Raw genomic sequence first — 27,408 nt, forward strand, 5'->3', positions numbered from 1 at the left:
ATTGCACACACTACGCTTGTCGATCCCAGAATATTACAGCACGATATGATCTTTACCGGATAGGACTAACGGAGACCGTTAATGAAGTTCAGAGAAAGGCTCCTCATTTTGTATTCTCACGAAACAGGGGAGAGAACGTCACGGATTTAAGAAGCAAGTTGGGGTGGCATTCATTAAAACAAAGTCGTTTTTAGTTGCGGCTGGAACCTTTCCCAAAATTACAATCAACAACTTTCACCTTTGAATGCCAAATACTTGGTTGACTCGTACCTACATTGTGAGAAAAGTCAATCGTGATAAAATAAGAGAATCAGAGTTTACACGGAAGTATTAGATATTTACTTTTTCTAGGATATATTCGCCAGTAGTAGAAAAATAGTCTGGAAGTAGGTCTAAACAACCTTTGCCAGACATATGAAAGTTAAATTCAGAGTAATTATATATATTGAGCATTCAATTGAACAATCATAACTACAGACATTAATTACAGACTATTCAATCTGGCAGAAACATCGGGGACAGATCCAAGGCCTTTCACAGAAATAGTTGACACCAAGATAATAAGTTGGATGAGAAGTGAAATGCACAGGAAACACGTGGAAGATCTCAGCCATGGTCCTGCCGATTTGCAAGTATCGCACATCGAAATAATGCACGCAGCTTTGCATGCAGAAACTAGTCAGATCCTAACCTGGATTACAAAGCCTAACAAGAAAAAATGGTGAACATATTAAAATCACTGAAAAACAACAGAGTAGCTGGAGAAGATGGGCTTATTTAAGAAATCTGGAGGTTAGACGCCGAAAACATTTCACCCAAGATACACAGAATCATCTAACCTTATCAGTAACGCCGGCCGGAATGGCCGAGTGGTTCTAGGCGCTACAGTAGGGAACCGCAAACCGCTACGGTCGCAGGTTCGAATCCTGCCTCGGGCATGGATGTGTGTGATGTCCTTAGGTTAGTTAGGTTTAAGTAGTTCTAAGTTCTAAGGGCTGATGACCACAGCAGTTAAGTCCCATAGTGCTCAGAGCCATTTGAACCATTTTTTCTCAGTAACAGGAAAAGTATCATAGGAGTGCGAGTCAGCACTCTCCACAAGAAAGATCAAACAGACCGTAATAAATACAGAGGAATTTCACTAGTACCTGTCACATACAAAATTCTATCCAGAGCCATGTTAAGTCGACTGGAGCCTCAGATAGATCCACAGATAGGAGATACTAAGCGAAGTTGAGGAAGAGAAGATCACGAAGTGAACAGATTCGTGTCAGAGAAAAATATTAACAACGAGAAAGTCCAGAAACACCACAGAAACAATTCTAAATTTCAAGAAGGCTTACGACTCCATAGATAAACAGTTGTGTCTAGACCATACAGCCCAGACACAATGCTGTAGCCGATAGGGCACGCAAGGCTAACGCAGACGGGCGTGAAGTCTGGAACATGAGACTTATAAATGCACTAAAGAAAAATACGTAGCTTTTTTAATACTTAACTTTATTCTCTTGTTGGAATACATCTCTCCTGCATACTCGTAAGCTATTGGCACTGATACAAATGGCGCCTTGCTAGGTGGTCGCCATTTAACTTAGCAGAGGGCTATTCTACTGTCTATATCTCGGCAAATGAGAGCAAGGCTTAGCACGTCCAATCGCTAGCTATGTTGTCCGTACAACTGGGGACGAGGTCTCCTCAGTCTCTCGAGACCTGCCTTGTGGTGGCGCTAGGTTTGCGATCCCACAGTGGCGACACGCGGGTCCGACATGTACTACAGGACCGCGGCCGATTTAAGTTACCACCTAGCAAGTGTGGTGTCTAGCGGTGACACCACATAAACACTCTTCAAATGAAGGTGAACAGATAGCTAACCCAGGAAACATTAACAAGTACGACATCCAAACTGAAATTCGTGGAGGAGATCTGCCACACGGAGTGGCCGCGTGGTTTGAGGCGTCATGTCACGGACTGTGCGGCCCCTCCCGCAGGAGATTCGAGTCCTCCCTCGGGCATGGGTGTATGTGTGTTGTTCTTAGCATAAGTTTGTTTAAGTAGTGTGTAAGTCTGTGGACCGATGACCTAAGCAGTTTGGTCCCTTAGGAATTCACACACATTTGAACATTTGGAGGAGATCTGCAAACTATTCGAATCCAAGAAAGGAGCGAGACAGGAGGATGGCTTGTCTTCCATTTTATTTCATTCAGTTTTAGAGAAATTAATCAGGACATGCGACAAAGGAGTCAATGAGGGAAAGACACCGAAACACAACGGAAGAGTGTCAGTACAAAATCTCTGGCCTTTGCTAGTGATATAGCCATCGTAACAAATAACAGAAGAGAAACCTAAGAAGCTCTAGAGACACTACGCGAAACACGAAATGTTCTATGAAAAAACACAGTATATGGACAGAAAATCCACAGACAGACACCCATTGGCAACTGCGTATGGAAAGATAAGAAGGTAGAAAGTTATAAGTACCGTGGAGAGCTTATACAACAAACGGAAGTGAAATGGATGTTCAATGAGGAAAGAATCACAAAATTATGGAAAGCATACAGACTTTCGAGGTGCGGCAATAAAGAAATGAGACATTTTGTTTGCAAGATGTGGCAACCCTGCAGGCTTGCGTAGGCACAATATCTTTGACCTTTGTCTATAAGCTGCTTCTAGTCCAAGTGGCACATCGATGCAACTGCTCAGTCGTGAGTTGTGCTGTAATAAGTTAACACCTGTTTCTGTCTCTCGTCACGGAAATGGAATCGCATAATACTGCGCAACGGTATGCCATTTCTTTTTGCGTTAATTGGGTGAAAACGCGACGACAACTTATGGTAAGCTTCAGAAGGCTTTTTGAGAGGAGGTTATGTCAAGAGCTCAAGTTTTTCGTTGGCGTAAAATGTTTAGTGAAGGCAGAACGAATGTTGAAAATGAAGACTGCAGTGGACGACCATCAACCTCACGGACGGATGTCAACTTGGCCAGGGTGCATGAATTCGTACGATCTGATCGAAGATTATCCATGAAAATGCTTGCAGAAGAACTGAACATCAATCGAGAAACGGTTTGTCTAATAATAACTGAAGATCTTGATATGAGAAAGATTTGTGCAAAAATGGTGCCCAAAAATCTCACACCACAACAGCGAGAAAAACAGAAAAATGTGACAGCCGATCTGTTAGAGCAAACGGAAATCAATCCAGAACTGTTGAGCCGTGTTACCACTGGTGATGAAAGTTGGTTTTTTCAGTACCATCCAGAGACAAAACGTCAAAGTTCGCATGGATCACCCAGGAAGAAAAAAAAAGTGAAATGCATGCCTATGTGCTTCTTTGATTCCAAGGGAGTTGTTCATAAAGAGTGGGTGCCTCCTGGACAAACAGTTAACCAATATTACCACAAAGAAATTTTAGAAGGACTTCGTAAAAGAGTTCTTCCTGTCGGTGCCAACATTGCTGATAATTGGATTCTGCATCACGATAATGCGCCATCCCATACTGCTCTGTCAGTACAGCAATTTTTAACCTCAAAACAAATTTCAGTATTACCACAGTCATCTTATTCACCAGATATCGCTCCGTGCGACTTCTTTCTATTTCCAAGAGTCAAAACGGCGGTCAAGGGACACCATTTTCAAACAACACAAGATGTCCAAAAAGTTGTGACGAGGGTCTTGGATGGTATTACAGAAGATGAGTTCCAGAAATGTTACCAACAATGGCAGAAGCGCTGGAAAAGTGTGTGCAATCAGATGGGAACTACTGTGAAGGAGACAACAGTAAACTTGACTAAAACGGTAAGCAACATTTTTTTTCACGTCAGTCTCATTACTTTATTGTCGCACCTCGTACATGCAACCAGTGCAAGAAAGGAAGCACCTCCAACAATGCCAAATTAAGACACTATAATACAGTAGTCTTACCAGAGGCCTTTTACGCCTCAGAAACAACAGCAATCAAGAGAGAAGGGGAAAAAAGGAGACAGAAAAACAAGAGAGGAAAATAATGAGAAATATATATTGGCCACTTCAGAAAGAGGGAGTCCGTACAAAGAGACTAACAAAAGAACTATACAAACAGATTACAAACATCACGAAAATAAAGATCGATTGGGTCTTAGCACTCTCCATAACGGGGAATTGCCGATACTAGTAACAATTAACGTAATAAAGTCTAAAAAATGGCTCTGAGCACTATGCGACTTAACTTCTGAGGTCATCAGTCGCCTAGAACTTAGAACTAATTAAACCTAACTAACCTAAGGACATCACACACATCCATTCCCGAGACAGGATTCGAACCTGCGACCGGAGCGGTCGCTCGGTTCCAGACTGCAGCGCCTAGAACCGCACAGCCACTCCGGCCGGCCTAATAAAGTCTCGCGGCTGTATTACTGAATAAAAAGTTTTCGGGTTTCCAACCGGGTCAAGCAATTAAAATTACATGAGCTTTCAGCCAAGCACCCTTGGATATTGTCAAGTTGTATGACTGGGAATGGACTGCCAGTAGGCCCCTTATAAAGTTTTCTGGGATGGCGTGATTAAAGAAGCAACTGAAATAAAATCGCCAATAACACCCAACACAGTGATGGTCTCTTGGTGCCCAGCATGCTTTGGGATCCAGCAATCGCGTGTGTGAAGCGGGCGCATCGAGCGCCGAGTCAACACATGCCCCTACATGCCGATGCCACAGTCACCAGTGACGTCACAGCCAGCAGCTAGTGTATGTAAGGGGCGTACCAGCAGCCCACTAGCAGTCATACCACTTGACAAAGGCCAAGGAGTGCTTGGCCAAAAGCTTGTGTAATTATAATTACTTGACGCTGTTGGAAACCCAAAAACTTTTCATTCAATAATAACAATTCTTTCTAGGAACTTCTATAAAACTTTTAAACAAACCCTCCAGTTACTTATCTTGTACTTCAAGAATGAAGACGAAAAATTAGCCCTACACCACAAGGAAAACTGTGAAATATTAGCGAGCTATTTCAGTAAATTGTTCAATTGTGAGTAACCAAGAGCAAATTTTCAATAACAAAATCCAGGGTATAGTTACACAAACTCAGAAGCATCCAGCATGGATGAAATTAAAAATATCATTAAATATCTCAAGAATGACAAGGTCCCCAGGGAAGATTCGGTAACGGGTGAAATGTGGAAAATTGCAGTAGCAGGAACAGTCAAGAAGCTGCATGGAGTCTTACAAAAAATATAGGAAACTGAAGCTATACCAGAAGATTGGAAAATAGCATTAATTCACCCAATTCACAAGGAAGGAGATAAAACTGACCCCAGCAACTAGAGAGGACTATCCCTCCTTCCAGTAACTTACAAAGTTCTTTCAAAATCATTACAAAAAGGGCTGGAAAACCAATTGGATCAGCGTCTAGGAGAGTACCAAGGAGGATTAAGAAAAGGATGATCCTGTGTGGAACAAATTTTAAATCTGAAATTCATAATCATGTGTAGAAGTATGAGATCTAAAAGTATTTATATAACATACGAAGACTTCAAAAAAGCATACTATTCAATTGACTGGAAAACATTATTCAACACCTTACATGAGTTTGGAACTGACAACAAATCAGTGGCAATCAAAAAAGACACAGTAGCAAATACAAAATCCATAATGACATTTTTAGCCGAAGTCTCCAAGGCTTTTGATATCAAAACTGGTTTAAGGCAGGGAGATGGACTGTCCCTACTACTGTTGAATTGTGTGCTAGAAAAGGTTATCAGGAAATGGAGGAAGATAACAGAAGAGGAAGAGACTGGAAGAATCAGACTTGGGAGAAAAGGGGAAACGTGAGTTTTGATTGTCTGGTTTTTGCAGATGATCTTGCCATCTTTGTTGAATCTATACTAGATGGAACAATGTAGATAAATCTTCTACCCCGAGATAGCTTCAAAAGCAGGCCTACATATATCTTTAGAAAAAACAGTGTACATGACAGATGTGAAGGAGGCACCGAAATACATAAAAAATTATTATGGCAGAGTGAAAGAGAGCTACAAAATTTAAATATCTAGGTGACATTATACAACCAAATGCTTTACACAAAGAAGCTAACCAAGCAAAGGCAAGGAAAATAAAAGTGGCTCTTTAACTAACAAAAAACCTGCATAATAAGAAATCTATTTCCATAAATGCAAAACTTCGTCACTACAATACTGTAATTAAACCAGACTGCCTTTATGCATTACAATGCATTTTTTTAAAAAAATTCAATCAAGCAATCAGGTGAAAGAAAAAAGGAAGAAAGGAAAATATACAGGAAAATCTTGGCACCAAATTATGAGAATGGGAAATGGAAATTAAGGAGTAATACAGAAGTTTATAGGTAAGAAGAGTGAATATCAGATGTCATGAGAAAGAGAAAATATTCTATGGACACCTAATAAGACTGGATGAAAACAGAATAACTAAAACAATTTTTAACTTCTTTGACAGAATCCCTAAAATATCAATGACATGGGTAAAAGAAGGTAAAGCAGACCTGAGGGAAATGGAAATAACAGAGGATGAAATAGAAGAAAGAGAAATAGTAAAACATCTCAAGGGCTTCCAGAAAATAAGAAAAATACAGGTGCAATATGGACAAAAGAAAGAAGAGAAAACCATAGGGAAAGAATGAAAAATTGCTGGATAGAAAGAATGGAGAAAAGAAAGAATACAGAAGTTCTTTCTTGTAGTCCTTAGTAGGCCAAACCAATATTTCAGAAAATAATTTCTGGAACAGCTTCATAATAACGAATACCCGAGTAAATCTCTTCCTATTATCCATCGCTATTTTCAACACTGGCAGTTTGCAAACCAATTGCAACAAGTAGATGATGAAATAGAGGGATCTGACACATGACCGGAAACAGAAGTCTGGTACACATCGTCCCAGCGGTAATATCATACAACGTTGTTAACCCGAAACGAACTGAAAATCATACAGGATACACAACTGCAAACTTGTTTGTTTGCAACTGCAGAACACCTACAGAAAAGTTCATCAGGTTCTCAGGAAACACAGCATAGCGATAACGTTGTTTAAACATTTGTTATGTTAATACCGTGTTAAAAATGAGTCAACGAATAAATAATAATACAAATAATAATAATACACGGTGTTTCTAATTGCAATACTTCATACAGTACCAAAGCGGGTAACGTATTTATTTTTACAGATTTTATCTGAAATAAAATTAGACTGGTGCTTTGTACTCACATTTAGCCGATGCATCAGGGCATTGATTCCATTGTCTGTGAGCTGCTTGTCGCTGGGAAGGTGCAAACCTCTCTCTAACTCTTTTGCTGTGTCGCCCTTTGCTCCGAAGTACACCAAAGCGAGAACTACTTGAATGCTCAGGGGCGAGAAAAACAGATTCCCTGGTTCATTTGCCAGCACCTGAAATCATATGCACATGATTCTCATGCGATTTTGTAACTACGTTGTACATTTTGGTTTGCTGGTTACTACTGTGCTATGGGGTTGTATAAACAATTAATTTTATGTAAACCTATCACCTTTTTGGAAACTTATACTACTAACTGCACAACTGCATTCCTGTTAATGAAAACGGCACACCTCTCACTTTTCTCCATCTGATGCTCCACGTGTACCACATAGAATGTTACGCTGCCACCACCACCCGTTTGCATGCAGTAGCCGCTATGTTTTTTAAGTAAGAGCTGCGTATTAACATTGTTGTTGAGTGACGATGCACGTGCGTCATGGTTTCTTGTATTTGAGTGTACGATGTAGAGAGACTTCGTTGCCTCCGCACCTGGCGGGTAGCACGTTAAAATTAATACTAACCTTGTACAGATCCACAGTGAAGTCGATGCTTGAGTGGGATACCGCCTCGAGAGGAGCTACTGCCTGAGCGTCGCCCATGGCGCCGTAGAATTACAGCCACCTAAAGACAAACTGAGGAAAAGGCGGCTATGAGCGACTTGTATGGAAGATACAGTTGCTTTACAAGGTCTTTCAAGTGCCGTTGCTAAATATGAGGGGTTCCCTAAAAATACTCATCTTAAAGGAAACATAATATAGCCCTACATGCAGGCTAACATTAAAGCTTTATGTGCGAGAAAACGAAACAGTTACTAAAATACTAGAGATATCCTGTTACTAACAGAATATAAATACACACATTTCTCGAAATTTTTATAATTATTTTTGTTTACATACACTCCTGGAAATGGAAAAAAGAACACATTGACACCGGTGCGTCAGACCCACCATACTTGCTCCGGACACTGCGAGAGGGCTGTACAAGCAATGATCACACGCACGGCACAGCGGACACACCAGGAACCGCGGTGTTGGCCGTAGAATGGCGCTAGCTGCGCAGCATTTGTGCACCGCCGCCGTCAGTGTCAGCCAGTTTGCCGTGGCATACGGAGCTCCATCGCAGTCTTTAACATTGGTAGCATGCCGCGACAGCGTGGACGTGAACCGTATGTGCAGTTGACGGACTTTGAGCGAGGGCGTATAGTGGGCATGCGGGAGGCCGGGTGGACGTACCGCCGAATTGCTCAACACGTGGGGCGTGAGGTCTCCACAGTACATCGATGTTGTCGCCAGTGGTCGGCGGAAGGTGCACGTGCCCGTCGACCTGGGACCGGACCGCAGCGACGCACGGATGCACGCCAAGACCGTAGGATCCTACGCAGTGCCGTAGGGGACCGCACCGCCACTTCCCAGCAAATTAGGGACACTGTTGCTCCTGGGGTATCGGCGAGGACCATTCGCAACCGTCTCCATGAAGCTGGGCTACGGTCCCGCACACCGTTAGGCCGTCTTCCGGTCACGCCCCAACATCGTGCAGCCCGCCTCCAGTGGTGTCGCGACAGGCGTGAATGGAGGGACGAATGGAGACGTGTCGTCTTCAGTGATGAGAGTCGCTTCTGCCTTGGTGCCAATGATGGTCGTATGCGTGTTTGGCGCCGTGCAGGTGAGCGCCACAATCAGGACTGCATACGACCGAGGCACACAGGGCCAACACCCGGCATCATGGTGTGGGGAGCGATCTCCTACACTGGCCGTACACCACTGGTGATCGTCGAGGGGACACTGAATAGTGCACGGTACATCCAAACCGTCATCGAACCCATCGTTCTACCATTCCTAGACCGGCAAGGGAACTTGCTGTTCCAACAGGACAATGCACGTCCGCATGTATCCCGTGCCACCCAACGTGCTCTAGAAGGTGTAAGTCAACTACCCTGGCCAGCAAGATCTCCGGATCTGTCCCCCATTGAGCATGTTTGGGACTGGATGAAGCGTCGTCTCACGCGGTCTGCACGTCCAGCACGAACGCTGGTCCAACTGAGGCGCCAGGTGGAAATGGCATGGCAAGCCGTTCCACAGGACTACATCCAGCATCTCTACGATCGTCTCCATGGGAGAATAGCAGCCTGCATTGCTGCGAAAGGTGGATATACACTGTACCAGTGCCGACATTGTGCATGCTCTGTTGCCTGTGTCTATGTGCCTGTGGTTCTGTCAGTGTGATCATGTGATGTATCTGACCCCAGGAATGTGTCAATAAAGTTTCCCCTTCCTGGGACAATGAATTCACGGTGTTCTTATTTCAATTTCCAGGAGTGTATTTATTGATTTACTAAGTTCTACAGTACAACGTGAACATAAGCTATTTTGTCATGGTCAAGTTACTACTTTCTTTACAGAATTTTTATTAGAAAATTTAGAAACAAAAGCACGAAGCAATCAATAATAAAACTGGGAGAATATAAGAATAAATAACATAGTGCCGAGAGAAGTCCTGAACTTCTGTCAAGAACTCCTGTACAAAATAGAAGTCTTTAAAGGCGATTGAAAACTGTGGTTTATGACTCAAATTTTTGAATTCTTGTGGAAACCTATTTAAAATTAAACCTGCTGAATAGTGCATACCTTTCTCTACAATACTTGAGGATACGCTATTCAAGTACATATCATTTACGCATCTAGTGAATCAATGCAGTTTCTTCTGAATGAGTCAGTACTCCAACAACAAACACAGTGGTAGAATGTACACAGTCCAATCGTGTTAATGTGACCATTGTTTATGTTCGCCACCAAACTGTAATAACCGCAGGTGGCAGCACTAGCAGTGGAGGGATGCGGATATGGAGGGGTTATCTGATGTCCAAAAGGGGATGATCATTGGCTTTTTTACCAAGGGTGGAAACATTTCCGGAATGGCTAAGTCTCTTGTGGTATCAGACATCGATACCACCCCACCATCTCTTTAAGTTGTCAATACAGTTGCAATTTCTGTCAGACGCCGACAGCGGTCACGTGGGATCTGGCGGACCCAGTGGTGCGTGCCCGCTGAGGCATGCCTCCAACGGCTCTGTACTACGTACACCCTCTGCGGTCACGAGATATGACCGCAGGTGGCAGTGACTCAGTCCACTTTCACTTGGAGCCTCTGTGTTACATGCATGCATGCTGTGCATGCGCAGCTTGGTTGAGGCCCTGACCCCACCATTCGTAGCTTAGGGCAGAGAGCTTCTTCCTTGTTGATGTTGAGAGCTGGGCTTTACTTCTTGCAATGAGTGTCCGCCCCCGGTAGCTGTGTGGTCAGCGCGACAGGATGTAAATCCTAAGGGCCCAGGTTCAGTTCCCTGCTGAGTAGGAGAATTTCTCCGCTCAGGGACTAGGTGTTGTGTTGTCCTAATCATCATCATTTCGTACTCATCGACAAGCAAGTCGCTGAAGTGGTGTCAAATCGAGAAACTTGCACCCCGCGAATGGTCTACCCGACGGGAGCATTAGTCCCACGATATTTACATTTAGTAAAGCTTCTATTTACAGTATTTGATTGTTCGCTAATCATTTCTGCTCCTGTCCAGCTTTCCTTCGATGACAGATGGCCCACCACTCCGTAGCTCACCTCTCCTTACTATTGTGTACGAAGCCAAACACAACATACCTGCCGACGAGTCAGCGTGCTTACATGTGGCCATCTTCAAGTCTTCAAGTTTCTTTCTTCCTGTTCTGTCATCGTTTTGCTTGGTTTCTGCTGTTGTGGCTTGTTTTCTGGGTACCCAGTGTTTGCCTTGATGGTGCTCGTTATGTTCAAGGTTCTGCGGTTGCTGCTTTTGCACCCCTTTCTGCTCTCTCTGTGCTATTTTTTTTTTTTTTTTTTTGCATTTCACTGTCTGTAATTAAGCATTGCTTAATTGACTATTTCAGATCACCGGAGTTAAGTGCTGCCGGGCAAGGCCGGCCCTTGGATGGGTGTCCGTCCGGGCCGCCATGCGCTGTTGCCATTTTTCGGGGTGCACTCAGCCTCGTGATGCCAACTGAGGAGCTACTCGACCGAATAGTAGCGGCTCCGGTCAAAGAAAACCATCATAACGACCGGGAGAGCGGTGTGCTGACTACACGCCCCTCCTATCGGCATCCTCAGCTGAGGTTGACAAGGTGGTCAAATAGTCCCGATGGGCCACTTGTGGCCTGAAGACGGACTGCTTTAACTGGCTATGGCTGCTCCGCCGCTATAGCCTGCTGCACCATCTGCAGTTCATGTAGCTCAGTTTCTTCAGTCTCAGAGTCAACAAGGGGCGCAACTGCTTGAAGTGATGACTCGTTTCATGATAGTGCAGATGACTTCACACAATACGCAGCACATAACGGCAGCGTCGCCGCCTCGGCGTATGCATTTGTGCTGCCATTTGCTGATTTTGATGAGGCAAAGGAAGATTTGACATAAAAAAAAGTTCAAGTGTGTGTGAAATCTTATGTGACTTAACTGCTAAGGTTACACACTACTTAACCTAAATTATCCTAAGGACAAACACACACACCCATGCCCGAGGGAGGACTAGAACCTCCGCCCGGATCAACCGCACAGTCCATGACTGCAGCGCCCCCAGACCGCTCGGCTAATCCCGCGCGGTGAAGACTTGACAGAGTACTTCGCACAGTTGAACGTGTACATCGGACCACATGACATACAAGGTGCTGACAAACATTCTTATTTCTCGGCCACGGTGAGAATGGCTATTTATAGGCTGTGCGCCAAGTTATTTCCGACGTACCACCCTGAACTAGTACAATATAAGGACCTACTGCAGGCGCTTACAAAGCGTGAAGACGACAGGCTAGAAGCGGCGGCTGCCTGTTACAAATTCTTTACGTTGCTTACGAAACAATGACGGACATACCGTTAGTGGGTGACTGAGTTTCAAGTCGTTATTAGACAGTATAGATTCGAATGCGACTACGGCAATTACTGCAGCGATGCAATGATTTGTGATGCCATCACGCTCAATGAAGCTGATTTTCAAATTCGGGAGCAGATTCTTAAATACCCTGACGTTTCCTTGCAACAGGTTCTACATATTCTAGACGATCAGGATTCCTGCGACAGTGCAGCAGACAGTTTTCAGGTAGCGCTTGTCTGTTCTGCAGAGCCGCACTGGATTAGCCGAGCGGTCTAGGGCGCTGCCGTCATGGACTGTGCGGGTGGTCCCGGCGGAGGTTCGAGTCCTCCCTCGGGCATGGGTGTGTGTGTGTGTGTTTGTCCTTAGAATAATTTAGGTTAAGTAATGTGTAAGCTTAGGGACTGATGACCTTAGCAGTTAAGTCCCATAAGATTTCACACACATTTGACCATTTTTTCTTCTTCTTTTTCTGCAGATGGCCACGACAAACAGGCCTCGCAGACAGCGGCCCAGCCGGTGATAGTGCCCACGTAAACACGTGTTACAGCCGGCACAAGGTACGAAGTCGTGCATTCGCTGTAATAATGCACATAATAGCCGATCTTGCCCCCTGTGTTCTTACAGAAGCGTAAGGGGTCCCTTCTAATACTCATTCACGAAAGTCTAAGTCTGAAACAGTGTGCAGTGTGTTTTCTATGTCCCACAGTGCCTTTAGTGCAAAACAACAGTGTGATAGCCGCCCAGGAAGGGCTCCCAAATCATCTGCAGTGCTACGTGAGGACAACAAACTTTTTTTGACTACTGCTGGACAATCAGACCGTTTCCAACTTGTCTAGCTTGATGGGGGAAACCGGATGGCGCTATGGTTCGCCCGCTAGATGGCGCTCCCATAGGTCAAACGGATATCAATTGCGATTTTTTAAAACAGGAACCCTCTTTTTTTATTACATATTCGTGTAGTACGTAAAGAAATATGAATGTTTTAGTTGGACCACTTTTTTCGCTTTGTGATAGATGGTGCTGTAATAGTCACAAACATATGGCTCAGAATTTTAGACCAACAGTTGGTAACAGGTAGGTTTTCAAAATTAAAATACAGAACGTAGGTACGTTTGAACATTTTATTTCGGTTGTTCCAATGTGATACATGTACCTTTGTGAACTTATCATTTGTGGGAACGCATGCTGTTACAGCGTGATTACCTGTGAATGCACATTAATACAATAAATGCTCAAAATGATGTCCGTCAACCTCAATGCATTTGGCAATACGTGTAACGACATTCCCCTCAACAGCGAGTAGTTCGCCTTCTGTAATGTTCGCTCACGCATTGACAATGCGCTGACGCATGTTGTCAGGTGTTGTCGGTGGATCACGATAGCAAATATCCTTCAACTTTCCCCACAGAAAGAAAGCCGGGGACGTCAGATCCGGTGAACGTGCGGGCCATGGTATGGTGCTTCGATGGCCAATCCACCTGTCATGAAATATGCTATTCAATACCGCTTCAACCGCACGCGAGCTATGTGCCGGACATCCATCATGTTGGAAGTGTATCGCCATTCTGTCGTGCAGTCAACATCTTGTAGTAACATCGGTAGAACATTACGTAGGAAATCAGCATACATTGCACCTTTAGATTGCCATCGATAAAATGGGTGCAATCGATGTTGATGTAGCATTCTCAACACCGACGTTTTTGAGATTCCCGATTCTCGCGCAACTTGTCTGCTACTGATGCGTGGATTACCCGTGACAGCAGCTAAAACACCTACTTGGGCATGATCATTTCTTGCAGGTCGTGGTTGACGTTTCACATGTGGCTGAACACTTCCTGTTTCCTTAAATAACGTAACTACCCGGCGAACGGTCCGGAACTTGGATGATGTCGTCCAGGATACCAAGCAGCACACATAGCACACGCCCGTTGGGCATTTTGGTCACAATAGCCATACATCAACACGATATCGACCTTTTCCGCAATTGGTAAACGGTCCAATTTAATGTATCACGAAGCAAATACCGTCCGCACTGGCAGAATGTTATGTGATACCACGTACTTATAAGTTTGTGACTATTACAGCGGCGTCTATCACAAAGCGAAAGAAGTGGTCCAACTAAAACATTTATATTTTTTTACGTACTACACGAATATGTAATAAAAAATAGGGGTTACTATTTTTTAAGAAACGCAGCTGATATCCGTTTGACCTATGGAAGCGCCATCTATCGGGCCAACCATAGCGCCATCTGGTTTCCCCCTTCAAGCTAGACGAATTTCGTTCTTTGTAGTTTTTTCATTTGATGCTTATTTCGTGAGATATTTGGCACGGTCTCTATCAATGGACCACCCTGCATATTATGTAAACTGAAGGTTGGAAGGGGGAGAAAGAAAACTAAAGGCAAGGGAGGGAACTCCTGATGTCAACTGCATAGGGACTTTGTGCAGAGTCAGCTGTGCTGAGTAAAAATGTGTGCCGCACCAGGATTCGAACCACCCAGACACAGCTTTTATCGCAATTGTACGGACTACCATGCACACCCCTCAGCTGACTCATATTCCCACCTAGAGCCACCTATCCGCAGTCCCCATCCATGCTCTCTATGCTCGCTAGTTTGAGATTGCTGCAGGAGGTCGAATGTGATTCTGCATTCGCAATGAAGTCTGTGGATTCGTAGCCCACCGAGGCGGCTCAGTTGTATGAAAGTCCGAAAGAACAAGCACCATACATTCATACAGGGTGTTTCAAAAATGACCGGTATATTTGAAACGGCAATAAAAACTAAACGAGCAGCGATAGAAATACACCGTTTGTTGCAATATGCTTGGGACAACAGTACATTTTCAGGCGGACAAACTTTCTAAATTACAGTAGTTACAATTTTCAACAACAGATGGCGCTGCAAGTGATGTGAAAGATATAGAAGACAACGCAGTCTGTGGGTGCGCCATTCTGTACGTCGTCTTTCTGCTGTAAGCGTGTGCTGTTCACAACGTGCAAGTGTGCTGTAGACAACATGGTTTATTCCTTAGAACAGAGGATTTTTCTGGTGTTGGATGAACGTGCTGGAAAGGTAGGGCGACCGCATACGCCAACCATAGAGGGCAACGCGCAGCTAGTGCAGCAGGTGATCCAACAGCGGCCTCGGGTTTCCGTTCGCCGTGTTGCAGCTGCGGTCCAAATGACGCCAACGTCCACGTATCGTCTCATGCGCCAGAGTTTACACCTCTATCCATACAAAATTCAAACGCGGCAACCCCCCAGCGCCGCTAACATTGCTGCACGAGAGACATTCGCTAACGATATAGTGCACAGGATTGATGACGGCGATATGCATGTGGGCAGCATTTGGTTTACTGACGAAGCTTATTTTTACCTGGACGGCTTCGTCAATAAACAGAACTGGCGCATATGGGGAACCGAAAAGCCCCATGTTGCAGTCCCATCGTCCCTGCATCCTCAAAAAGTACTGGTCTGGGCCGCCATTTCTTCCAAAGGAATCATTGGCCCATTTTTCAGATCCGAAACGATTACTGCATCACGCTATCTGGACATTCTTCGTGAATTTGTGGCGGTACAAACTGCCTTAGACGACACTGCGAACACCTCGTGTTTTTGCAAGATGGTGCCCGGCCACATCGCACGGCCGACGTCTTTAATTTCCTGAATGAATATTTCGATGATCGTGTGATTGCTTTGGGCTATCCGAAACATACAGGAGGCGGCGTGGATTGGCCTCCCTATTCGCCAGACATGAACCCCTGTGACTTCTTTCTGTGGGGACACTTGAAAGACCAGGTGTACCGCCAGAATCGAGAAACAATTGAACAGCTGAAGCAGTACATCTCATCTGCATGTGAAGCCATTCCGCCAGACACGTTGTCAAAGGTTTCGGGTAATTTCATTCAGAGACTACGCCATATTATTGCTACGCATGGTGGATATGTGGAAAATATCGTACTATAGAGTTTCCCAGACCGCAGCGCGATCTGTTGTTGAAAATTGTAACTACTGTAATTTCGAAAGTTTGTCTGCCTGAAAATGTACTGTTGTCCCAAGCATATTTCAACAAACGGTGTATTTCTATCGCTGCTCGTTTAGTTTTTATTGCCGTTTCAAATATACCGGTCATTTTTGAAACACCCTGTATAAATGAGTCGCCTTGATGGGCTATGAATCCATAACCTTTACTGCGAATGCAGAATCACGTTCGACCTCCTGCAAGAAACTTAAAGTAGCGAGCGTGGAGGACATGGACCTCCTCCACCTCCTCTCTTGGCAGGTCCCCGGACTCGTACACGCTCAGTGAACATTCGCGCGCCGGAGATCATCGCCGTCAGTGTTTCGTGTGTGTGCCTTCGTTTGTGTGTAGTGTTGTTCGCCGTCACGCCACCACCGTTCACGTGCCGTCGCCATCATCATCCGTGTTCTGTGCATCGTGTCGCCCAGTGTTAGTGATGTTTCTCGTCCAGCGTGAACGGCTCCATGTTTTTTCGATTTTTAGTGTCTACCTTTTTTGACCACCGTTTTTACTGTCTGCTCTGTGCCACCTTTCTGTACTACTTGTTGCCAAACTCAAGGCTGAAGAGCGGCGTATTGTGCCGCTGACAGCCCGCCTTTGTATAAGGTGTTAAAATAACAATAAAGGAAAAAAAAAAAAGAGGACATGGACGCACTGTGGATCGGTGGCGTTGGTTGGAAATTTGAGTCGGCTGAGGGGTGTACCGAGATAGTCTGCGTAATTTTGGTTCATTTGGCTCTGAGCGCTATGGGACTTAACATCTTAGGTCATCAGTCCCCTAGAACTTAGAACTACTTAAACCTAACTAACCTACGGACATCACACACATCCATGCCCGAGGCAGGATTCGAACCTGCGACCGTAGCAGTCGCGCGGTTCCAGATAGAAGCGCCTAGAACCGCTCGGCCACACCGGCCGGCGTCTGCGTAATTGCGATAAACACTCTGTCCAAGTGGTACAGTGGTTACGCAAAAGTTGCTAAGTTATGTGCAAAATTTCAGGATTTGTTGTCTGAGGTGTTAGGCAAACAATCATGGACTGTGCGGCTGGTCCCGGCGGAGGTTCGAGTCCTCCGTCGGGCATGGATGTGTTTGTCCTTAGGATAATTTAGGTTAAGTAGTGTGTAAGCTTAGGGACTGATGACCTTAGCAGTTAAGTCCCATAAGATTTCACACGCATTTGAACATTTTTTTGCTAGGCAAACATAATTATTTTGTTTCCCACATCGCACTGAAGGACAATTTGAAGCCATGTTTCGTTAGAGCTCGTCCCGTTGCTCATGCACCTCAAGAACAAGTGGCTCAGGCACTTACTGCTTTGCAGGACAGTGAGGTCTTAGCAGCCATTACCGCCAGTTAGTGGACGTCCCCTCTTGTTATTCTGAAGAATCCGACCGGTGCGCCAGTCTTAAGAAAACAGTTAATCCTCAAACAGTCATTGACAGTTGCCTCTTGCCAGGCCCAGAAGAATTGATGAATAAACTGGGTCCCGGGTATTACTTTTTGATTTGCACGGCGCTTACTTGCAAATCCCTCTGGATGAGCAGTTGCAAAAGGTCTCTGTCATTACTCATCTGGGGCTCTTCAAATTTTTAACATTGGTCTTTGGCAGTTCTTCTGCACCCACCATATTTCAGCGATTTCTGGAGTACCTGACTGCAAAATTCCCTTTTGCTCCAATTATTTAAATGACATTCTCGTCTCAGGTCGCACTCTTGAAGAACACATTTGTAGTCTTTGTACTCTGTTTGAAGTGTTGTCTGCAGCTGGTCTCAAATGTGACAGAGACAAACTGGTTTTTTCACACCGAACTTGAATATTTAGGACATATTATTATTAATAGCCATAGTGTTCGTCTGTTGCAATCACATTTACTTGCTATCCGTGACGTTCCACCCCCATTCAATGTGCGGGAATTGCAGTCTGTCTCGGGGAAGCTCATGATTGTACACTATGTGATCAAAAGTATCCGGACACCTGGCTAAAACTTACTTACAGGTCCTTGGCGCCCTCCACTGGTAATGCTGGAATTAAATACAGTGTTAGCCCACCCTTAGCCTTGACGACAGCTTCCGCTCTCGCAGGCAATCGTTCAGTCAGGTTCTGGAAGGTTTCTTGGGGAATGGCAGCCCATTCTTCACGCAGTCCTGCACTGAGAAGAGGTATCGATGTCGGTCGGTGCGGCCTGGCACGAAGTCGGCGTTCCAAAACATCCCAGGGGTGTTCTATAGGATTCAGGTCAGGACCATGTGCGGGACAGTCCATTACAGGGATGTTGTTGTCTTGTAACCACTCCACTCCGCCACAGGCTCGATCGTGTTGAAAGATGCAATCGCCAACCCCGAATTGGTCTTCAACAGTGGGAAATAAGAAGATTCTTAAGACATCAATGTAGGCCTGTGCTGCGACAATGACACCCAAAACAATAGGGGGTGCAAGCCCGCTCCGTGAAATACACGCCCACACCATAACACCACCTCCCCAGAATTTTACTGTTGGCACTACACAAGCTGGCAGATGACGTTCACCGGGCATTCGCCATACCCACACCCTGCCATCGGATCGCCACATTGTGTACTGTAATTCGTAACTCCACACAATGTTTTTCGACTGTTCAATCGTCCAATGATTACGCTCCTTACACCAAGAGAGGCGTCGTTTGGTATTTACCGACGTGATGCGTGGCTTATGAGTAGCCGCTCGACAATGAAATCCAAGTTTTCTCACCTCCCCCCTAACTGTCATAGTGTTGTGGCTTGGCAAGACAGCCAAGCCACTATGAGAGGAAGCCGAAAGGCACGCGTTTAAGCTCACGCAGGCTGGCGTGAGGTCTGGAACAATGCCAAGGTATTTAGACTAGCAAAAAAGATACGTAGCTTCTGGAATACTTAACTTTAATCCATAATTGGTGAACATCGGTCTGACGGTACATGCATCACAAGATAAATAGCAAATGATAATGGCGCCTTGCTAGGTCGTAGCAAATGATGTAGCTGAAGGCTATGCTAACTATCGTCTCGGCTAATGAGAGCGTAATTTGTCAGTGAACCATCGCTAGCAAAGTCGGCTGTACAACTGGGGCGAGTGCTAGGAAGTCTCTCTAGACCTGCCGGGTGGCGGCGCTCGGTCTGCAATCACTGACAGTGGCGACACGCGGGTCCGACGTATACTAACGGACCGCGACCGATTTAAAGGCTACCACCTAGCAAGTGTGGTGTCTGGCGGTGACACCACACATAGTACTTGTAGTGGATCTTGCAGTTTCGAATTCCTGTGTGATGGTCTGGATAGATGTCTGCCTATTACACGTTACGACCGTATTTGACTGTAGTCGGTCTCTGTCAGTCAACAGACGAGGTCGACCTGTACGCTTTTGTTCTGTACGTGAGGCTTCACGTTTGCACTTCACTATTACATCGGAAACAGTGGACCTAGCGATGTTTAGGATGTGGAAATCTCGCGTACAGACGTATGACACAAGTGACACCCAATCACCTGACCACGTTCGAAGACCAGGTCGCTGATAAGGAGTACCTGTCAGAAGGTGGCAGCACAATGCACCTAATATGAAAAACGTATGTTTTGGGGGTTTCTGGATAGTTTTGATCACATAGTGTATCTGATGTATTCCTAACTCTGCTCAAATCACAGCTCTCTTGCATTGCTTGCGCAAGAAGAACGTTCGTTTTGTTTTGAAGCAAGAGTGTCAGTCAGCTTTCCAGAAGATTAGTTATCGATACTTTGGTCATTCTGATCCAGCAAAACCTGTGGGGGTTGGTTGCGAATGGTTCCAGTTACCGCATTGGTGCAGTTAGGTAACATAAATTTGGTGCTGCTTACAGGCCGATCGCCTTTGCTTCGAAGTTGTTAAAAAAAGCTCAGTGTAATTATTCGTAAATTGAAAAGAAGTCTGTCGCCGTTGTCTGTGGTGTCTACTAACTTTCACCAGTATCCTTTTGGCAGAAAATTTTACTTAATAACTGACCATAAACCAAACAATCTTTGTGTAGCCCTCCTCAGTCAGTTCCAACTCTCACAGCACAGAAGCTGCAATGGCGTGCTCTTCTTTTGTCAAATTATCAAGATGAAATTGTATATCGGCCCAATTCTAAGCATGAAAAAACAGATGCTCTTTCTCGTCTCCCTCTTGACCCAGTTTCAACATCCGATGAGTCATCTGCGTCTTGTTGCTACACTGATGCACAAAACAAGGATACGTAGCATAGCTTTCTCTTAATCACCGAGAAACTGCCCTTGCCACAGCAGGGGATCCTAAAAGGCAGATCATGTTGCACTACATCCACACTGGTTAGCTGCGTTTAGCCAAACTGATTCTCAGCTCCTTGATTCACCATATTTTGGCCATCGCCATACCCTTGCAGTTCACCAACGCTTCATTTTGCTTCGCACCGTTAACGACCACTCGCGTTCTGTGGTTCCCCATACTCTCTAGCCTGACGTGCTTCGTTTGCTACAGTAAAGTCACTGTGGTGTCGTTCGCACCAAGTAGTTGATGTGTCGTCATTTCACTTGGCGTCATCCGGATGCACAAATTTACCAGTTGGCATCTCAGTGCTAAGCCTGTGCTGAACACCAGTCAGCCGCACCCCAGCAGTTCTTAGGATGGTCGAAACTTCAAGCACCCTGGCGACGTATGCACTTGGATCTCGTGAGCTTTACTGGAATTCACGTTAGCTCACCATTGTCGACGCTTTCAGCAGATTTCCCTTCGTGGTTCCTATGCAACCGATTACGTCTTGTTCCACAAGGTAGGTCTTGTCCATATTTTGCCTCGAGGGCTTACCTGAAGTGATTGTGACTGACAATGGTCCTCATTTGGTAGCCGCCGAGCTTGAACAGTTTTGCACTGGCTCCAGCGTCGACCACATCACGAGTGCGCCTTTGCAACCGCAATCCATTGGCAAATCTGAAAGCTTTGTATGAACATTTAACCAACAGATGGGCAAACTTTGTGCCTTCAAGCTCCGTTGCTCTTCTTGTCTTCCTGCCAGATGTCACATGGACGGCGCCACCGCACCTCGCTGCACCCCCCACGGTGGACAGACTCCACTCTGCCCACACAGGCGAAGTATCACACTGACGACTCGGTCTTTTACAGATTGTATGACGGACAGAGGCGCTTGGAGCGAGGTACCGTTGTATGTTTTCTTGCACGTTTCTCTTTCTGCTGCAGGGAACGAGAAGATTAGTGAGACGCCACCAGAATGTAAGTCGTCCATGTGAATTACGTGATCCTGCCCCAAGCTTTGTGCTTTCAGATTTCGTGCCTGCCTGGACGCAGCTGCCCTTGCTGTATCTGGCTCCTGTGGACAGCAAACCGTCGCTGCCGGTTCCAGAACTGATGGAAATCGACACCCCTTCGTAGTCGTCGCCTTCTCGACAGCCACCGTCATCAGGGAGTGAGCCCCTCTTCCCAGTGCCTATCCCAAGTACTGCCTCAGGTCCCTCTGCAGTGATCAAAACGCTTCCGTTACCGTTTGCTGCTCCGGTTTATCAACCGCTGTTGCCAGTTCAAATGGTTCAAATGGATCTAAGCACTATGGGACTTAACATCTGAGGTCATCAGTCCCCTACACTTAGATCTCCTTAAACCTAACTAACGTAAGAACATCACACCTATCCATGCCCGAGGCAGGATTCGTACCTGCGACGGTAGCACCACTGTGGTTCCGAAGTGAAGCGCCTAGAACAGCTCGGCCACAGCGGCTCGCCCACGCCGCTGTTACCGGACAGAGCGTAGTCAGTGAGGAGCTTGGACATCACCCTCCTCCCCCACGCCCCAGCCCCCCGCTTCATTCACTCGTCTACACTACATGACGACACGACAACGATGATATGATTTGGAGGGAGGGATGTCGTATCGTATATCGATACCTTTTTTTTCCTCTTTATTGTCATTTCCATTCCCCATCTGGGGCGGGCTGGCAGCAGCATAAGCGGTGCTCTTCAGCCAAGAGACATAAATAGGAAGACATTTAAAAACAATATAAAGGAGGTAACATGGCGGAATATAGAAACAAAAAAGGCAGAACAGAAGCAAAGAAGACATACAAAGTGGTGACTGTAAATCGAGGATAAAAATCTAAAAAATTATGTTACACAAAAAAAACACACACTACATTAAAGGGCACCAGGCAAAGTACAGCCGGTGCATACACGTCCGTAGAACGAATAAAACAGTCACATGATGGATCGCGTAGCAAGGAACTGTCATAGATGATAAACAGGTCGAGCACACAATTAAAACCCACATCACTAGATGACACTGTATAACGGCACTGAAACACAACACTAATGTACCGCACTGATAACGAATAAAAACCTGGGAGGACCTGCAAGGAGGGGGGGGGCAAGGGAAATGGGAAGAAGGGGAAAGGAGGCTAGAAGGAGGAGAGAAAAATGGGGATGAGGTGGGGTGTGCACTGAAGGAGGGCTCGGAAGGGAAGGGATGGGAGAGGAAAACAGCTGAGGAGGGGGTGCAGGAACTCTGGGAGGGAAGCAGCAAAATCCACTCTGGGAGAATGAGGGGTGAGGAGAAAGGCGGCCCTGGGAAGGGGGGGGACAAGGCCAGGATACAGTTGGAAGGAAGGGTATATGTCATGGCGAACTTCATCATCCAGGAGGGGGAGGTGCTGGAAATTGCCCTGATCAAGGAGATGGAGGGTGTGGAGGTGGAGAGAGGGACGGATACAGCGATAGAGGTGCAGCAATGGGCGAGGGGTGGAGAGGAAGGAGGGAACCAGGCGATGGGGAGGATGAAGCCTGCAGACAGCATAAAGGATGCGGAGATGTTGGAGGAAAAGGAGGAGGTGGGGGAAAGGGATGAGGTCATACAGGAGCCATGTGGGGGAAGGAAGGCAGCTTACTTGTTGACGCTGAGACCCAGACTCTGCTTCTTGCTGTATTATTTGTAATGAGTTTTCTTATTCTTGAAGAAATGCAAGACATGTAAATCTTCTGTTTACTGCATCTGCTTGTTCGCTGATCATTTCCACTCCTGTCCAGCTTCCCTGTGACAGTAATTGCCACACCATTTTGTAGTCCACCTCTCCTTAGCATTGTGTATGAAGTCGTACACAACATATGTAAACTGTTCACATGATCCCCTTCTTATAGTGTACTGTGCATCTACATCTACATGGATACTCTGCAAATCACATTCAAGTGCCTGGCAGAGGGTTCATCGAACCACCTTCACAATTCTCTATTATTACAATCTCATATAGCGCGCAGAAAGAATGAACTCCTATATTTTTCCGTACGAGCTCTGATTTCCCTTATTTTATCGTGGTGATCGTTCCTTCCTGTGTAAGTCAGTGTCAACAAAATATTTTCGCATTCGGAGGAGAAAGTTGGTGATTGGAATTTCGTGAGAAGATTCCGTGGCAACGAAAAACGCCTTTCTTTTAATGATTTCCAACCCAAATCCTGTATCACTTCTGTGACAGTCTCTCCAATATTTCGCGATAATACAAAACGTGCTGCGTTTCTGTGAACTTTTTCGATGTACTCCGTCAGTCCGATCTGGTAAGAATCCCACACCGCGTAGGAGTATTCTAAAAGGGGACGGACAAGAGTAGTGTAGGCAGTCTCCTTAGTAGGTCTGTTACATTTTCTAAGTGTCCTGCCAATAAAACGAAGTCCTTGGTTAGCCTTCCCCACAACATTTTCTGTGTATCTTCCAATTTAAGTTGTTCGTAATTGTAATACCTAGATATTTAGGTGAATTTATGGCTTTTAGATTAGACTGACTTACCGTGTAACCGAAGTTTAACGAGTTCCATTTAGCACTCATGTGGATGACCTCACACTTTTCGTTATTCAGGGTCAACTGCCACTTTTCGCACCATTTCGATATTACTTCCAAATCGTTTTGCAGTTTGTTTCGATCTTCTGATGACTTTATTAGTCGATAAACGACAGCGTCATCTGCAAACAACTGAAGACGGCTGCTCGGATTGTCTCCCAAATCGTTTATATACATAAGGAACAGCATAGGGCCTATAACACTACCTTGGGGAACGCCAGAAATCACTTCTGTTTTATTCGATGACTTTCCGTCATCTGTGACCTCTCTGACAGGAAATCACAAATCCAGTCACTTAACTGAGACGATATTCCGTAAGCAAGCAATTTCACTACGAGCCGCTTGTGTTGTGCAGTGTCAAAAGCCTTCCGGAAATCCATAAATACGGAATCGATCTGAAATCCCTTGTCAATACCACTCAACACTGCATGTGAATAAAGAGCTAGTTGCGTTTCACCGGAACGATGTTTTCTAAACCCATGTTGACTGTGTTTCAATAGACCGTTTTCTTCGAGGTAATTCATAATGTTCAATTTCTGGAATATTTATTTCCTCTTCTTTTGAGAGGGATTTCGGAAGGCTGTGTTTAGTAACTCTGCTTTTTCAGCACTGTCTTCGATAGTATCTCCATTGCTGCCGCGCAGAGAAGGCATTGGATTGTTTCTTGCCGCTAACATACTTCACTTACGACCAGAATCTCTTTGGATTTTCTGCCAGGTTTCGAGACAAAGTTTCGTTGTGGAAACTGTTATAGGCATCTCGCATTGAAGTCCGCGCTATATTTCGAGGTTCTGTAAAAGATTGCCAGTGTTGGGGATTTTGCGTCTGCTTAAATTTGAGATGTTTGTTTCGTTGTTTCTGCAGCAGTGTTCTAACCCGTTTTGTGTATTAGGGAGGATCAGCTCCGTCGTCTGTTAGTTTATTTGGTATAAATCTCTCAATTGCTGCCGATACTATTTCTTTGAATGGCAAAATGGCGCTATCCAAAACTGGCACCAAGGAAACTGTGGCGCACTGTGACAGAACGGCTGTAGAGGTTTGTATGGGTCAATAGACATGCTACTGATGAACAACTGACTGCCCAGATGAACCAAGGGGCTATTGTAACAGTGTCTCCTCAACAACTGCTCAGCGAAAGGTCTCTACATGTGGTCCTCCGCAACAGACGATTGGTTCATGCACCCATGCTGATTGCTGTTCATCAGCGACAAAGGCTGGAGTTTGCACTCCAGTAGCGCAACTGGATGTTCAATAATTGGTGACAGGTGGCCTTTCCAAATGAATCACGTTTTTATCTTCGATCGGACAGATGGCTGTTGTATTGCACGCCGTGCAATGACTGGAAAAAAAAACCTGCAATATTCATTAGAGAGTTACATCTGGATAATGTTTCCGTGACATTCCATTGATAATCGCGTCGTTCTGGAAGGTACATTGGATAAACAGAAGTATGCGTCTCTCCTTGGAGACCTTGTCCACCCCTACATATAGTTTGCTTTTCCTTGTCAAAATGGCATCTAGCAGCAGGACGATGTAACGTGTCACACAGCTTGAAGTGTACGTACGTGGTTCGAAGAGTACCAGAATGAGTTTAGCTTACTCCCCTGGCCTCCAGACTCCTCAGATTTAAACCCAATCGAGAATCTGTGGGACCATCGAGATCGGGTTGTTCGCACCGTTGATCCTAACCGAGAAACTTAGAGCAGTCCACCACGGCACTGGAGTTTGCATGGCTCCACATCACAGTCGGTACCCTCCATAACCTCACTGACTCTCATCCTACACGTGCCACAGCGTGGTCCATGCTGCAGAAGGCGGTTCTGTAGACTTTTGAGAGGTGGTCGCATTAATGGTAGTGGCCAGTGTATGTACAGGGAAGTCCGAGTTAGAATTCAGAGACACTGACACCACAGGTCAGTCTAACTTCTCTTTTGTGAGCTGCACAGAGCTAGCCCAAATTATAACATCATACGGTATCATAAACTGAAAGTACACAATCTGCACAGTTTCAGTGTCAGAGACATGGGGATTAGTCTTATAGTGAAGTTGCTGTCGAGTCTTCGAAGAAAGCACTTGAGAATTCACCACATCCAGGAACAGATCGCCCTCGTGTGCCAGTATCGAGAATTTTTGAGAGATGCATATGGGGCATGATGATGGCGTATCGAATTGCCGAAACTTGTAGCGAAAAAAAAAATAAAATAACTTCCCAATTTATTCGGCTCTTTGGCGCATTTCTTTGTTAAATATTTGACCAGCTGCTGCCCCACGTCCACACTGGAACAACAGAGTCGTTTTAACACTAAGGAGACCGTATACTCATTCCTAATATGTACAATTGGGGAAGCTATTGGTTGCCAGACCTATGACAGTTAGAATTATTTGCTTATTTCGTTGTCCTCTACTCGTCCCTCACGTTTTTACGAGTGGATGATGTTATTCTTTCTAGTAAGCTGGTCGATTTCCTATCCCTAAGGCCTCATTTCCTGATGTACTAACTTCGTAATTGATGTCGTGTACTTCCAAAAGTCTGCTGGGATATCATAGGCTAGCATCATCAAGTGTCATCGCCGGCTGGTGTGGCCAAGCGGTTCTTGGCACTTCAGTCTGGAACCGCGTGACCGCTACGGTCGCAGGTTCGAATCCTTCCTTGGACACGGATGTGTGTGATGTCCATAGGTTAGTTAGGTTTAAGTAGTTCTAAGTTCTAGGGGACTGATGACCTAAAATGTTAGCTCCCATAGTGCTCAGAGCCATTTGAACCATCAAGTGTCATCAGACAAATGTGCCTGGATATGAGCGTCAAAGCTTAGAAATCGCTTGCAAATAGACAAAAAAGGAATTGGAAATAAAATTAATAATAATAATAACGTCCCCATGAACCATGGACCGTGCCGTTGGTGGGGAGGCTTGCTCGTCTCAGCGATACAGATAACCGTACCGTACGTGCAACCACAACGGATGGGTATCTGTTGAGAGGTCAGACAAACATGTGGTTCCTGAAGAGGGGCAGCACCCTTTTCAGTAGTTGCAGGGGCAACAGTCTGGATGATTGACTGATCTGTTCTTGAAACACTAACCAAAACGGCCTTGCTGTGTTGGTACTGCAAACGGCAGAAAGCAAGGGGAAACTACAGCCGTAATTTTTTCCGAGAGTATGCAGCCCTCCCGTATGGTTAAATGATGATGGCGTCCTCTTGGGTAAAATATTCCAGAGGTAAAATAGTCCCCCATTCGGATCTCCGGGCGGTGACTACTCAGGAGGACGTTGTTATCAGGAGAAAGAAAGCTGGCGTTCTACGGATCGGAGCGTGCAATGTCAGATCCCTTGATCGGGCAGGTAGGTTAGAAAATGTAAAAAGGGGAATAGGTTAAAGGTAGATATAGTGG

The 27,408-nt window shown here is 45.4% G+C and overlaps 1 protein-coding gene across 1 annotated transcript in view; it reads right to left on the reverse strand.

The window, feature by feature from the left end:
• Window positions 1-27,408, reverse strand: part of LOC126235754 (leukocyte elastase inhibitor-like) — a 103,532-nt gene that overhangs the window by 46,469 nt on the left and 29,655 nt on the right. The window contains exons 2-3 of the mRNA XM_049944550.1: window positions 7,804-7,914; window positions 7,213-7,392 (exon numbers count right to left, since the gene is read on the reverse strand). Coding sequence (XP_049800507.1) covers window positions 7,213-7,392; window positions 7,804-7,881 — 258 coding nt within the window. The 5' untranslated portion in view covers window positions 7,882-7,914. The remainder of the gene's footprint in view (window positions 1-7,212; window positions 7,393-7,803; window positions 7,915-27,408) is intronic.

This window comes from Schistocerca nitens, chromosome 2 (assembly GCF_023898315.1).
Source record: "Schistocerca nitens isolate TAMUIC-IGC-003100 chromosome 2, iqSchNite1.1, whole genome shotgun sequence".
In the NCBI taxonomy this organism is placed as follows: Eukaryota; Metazoa; Arthropoda; class Insecta; order Orthoptera; family Acrididae; genus Schistocerca; species Schistocerca nitens.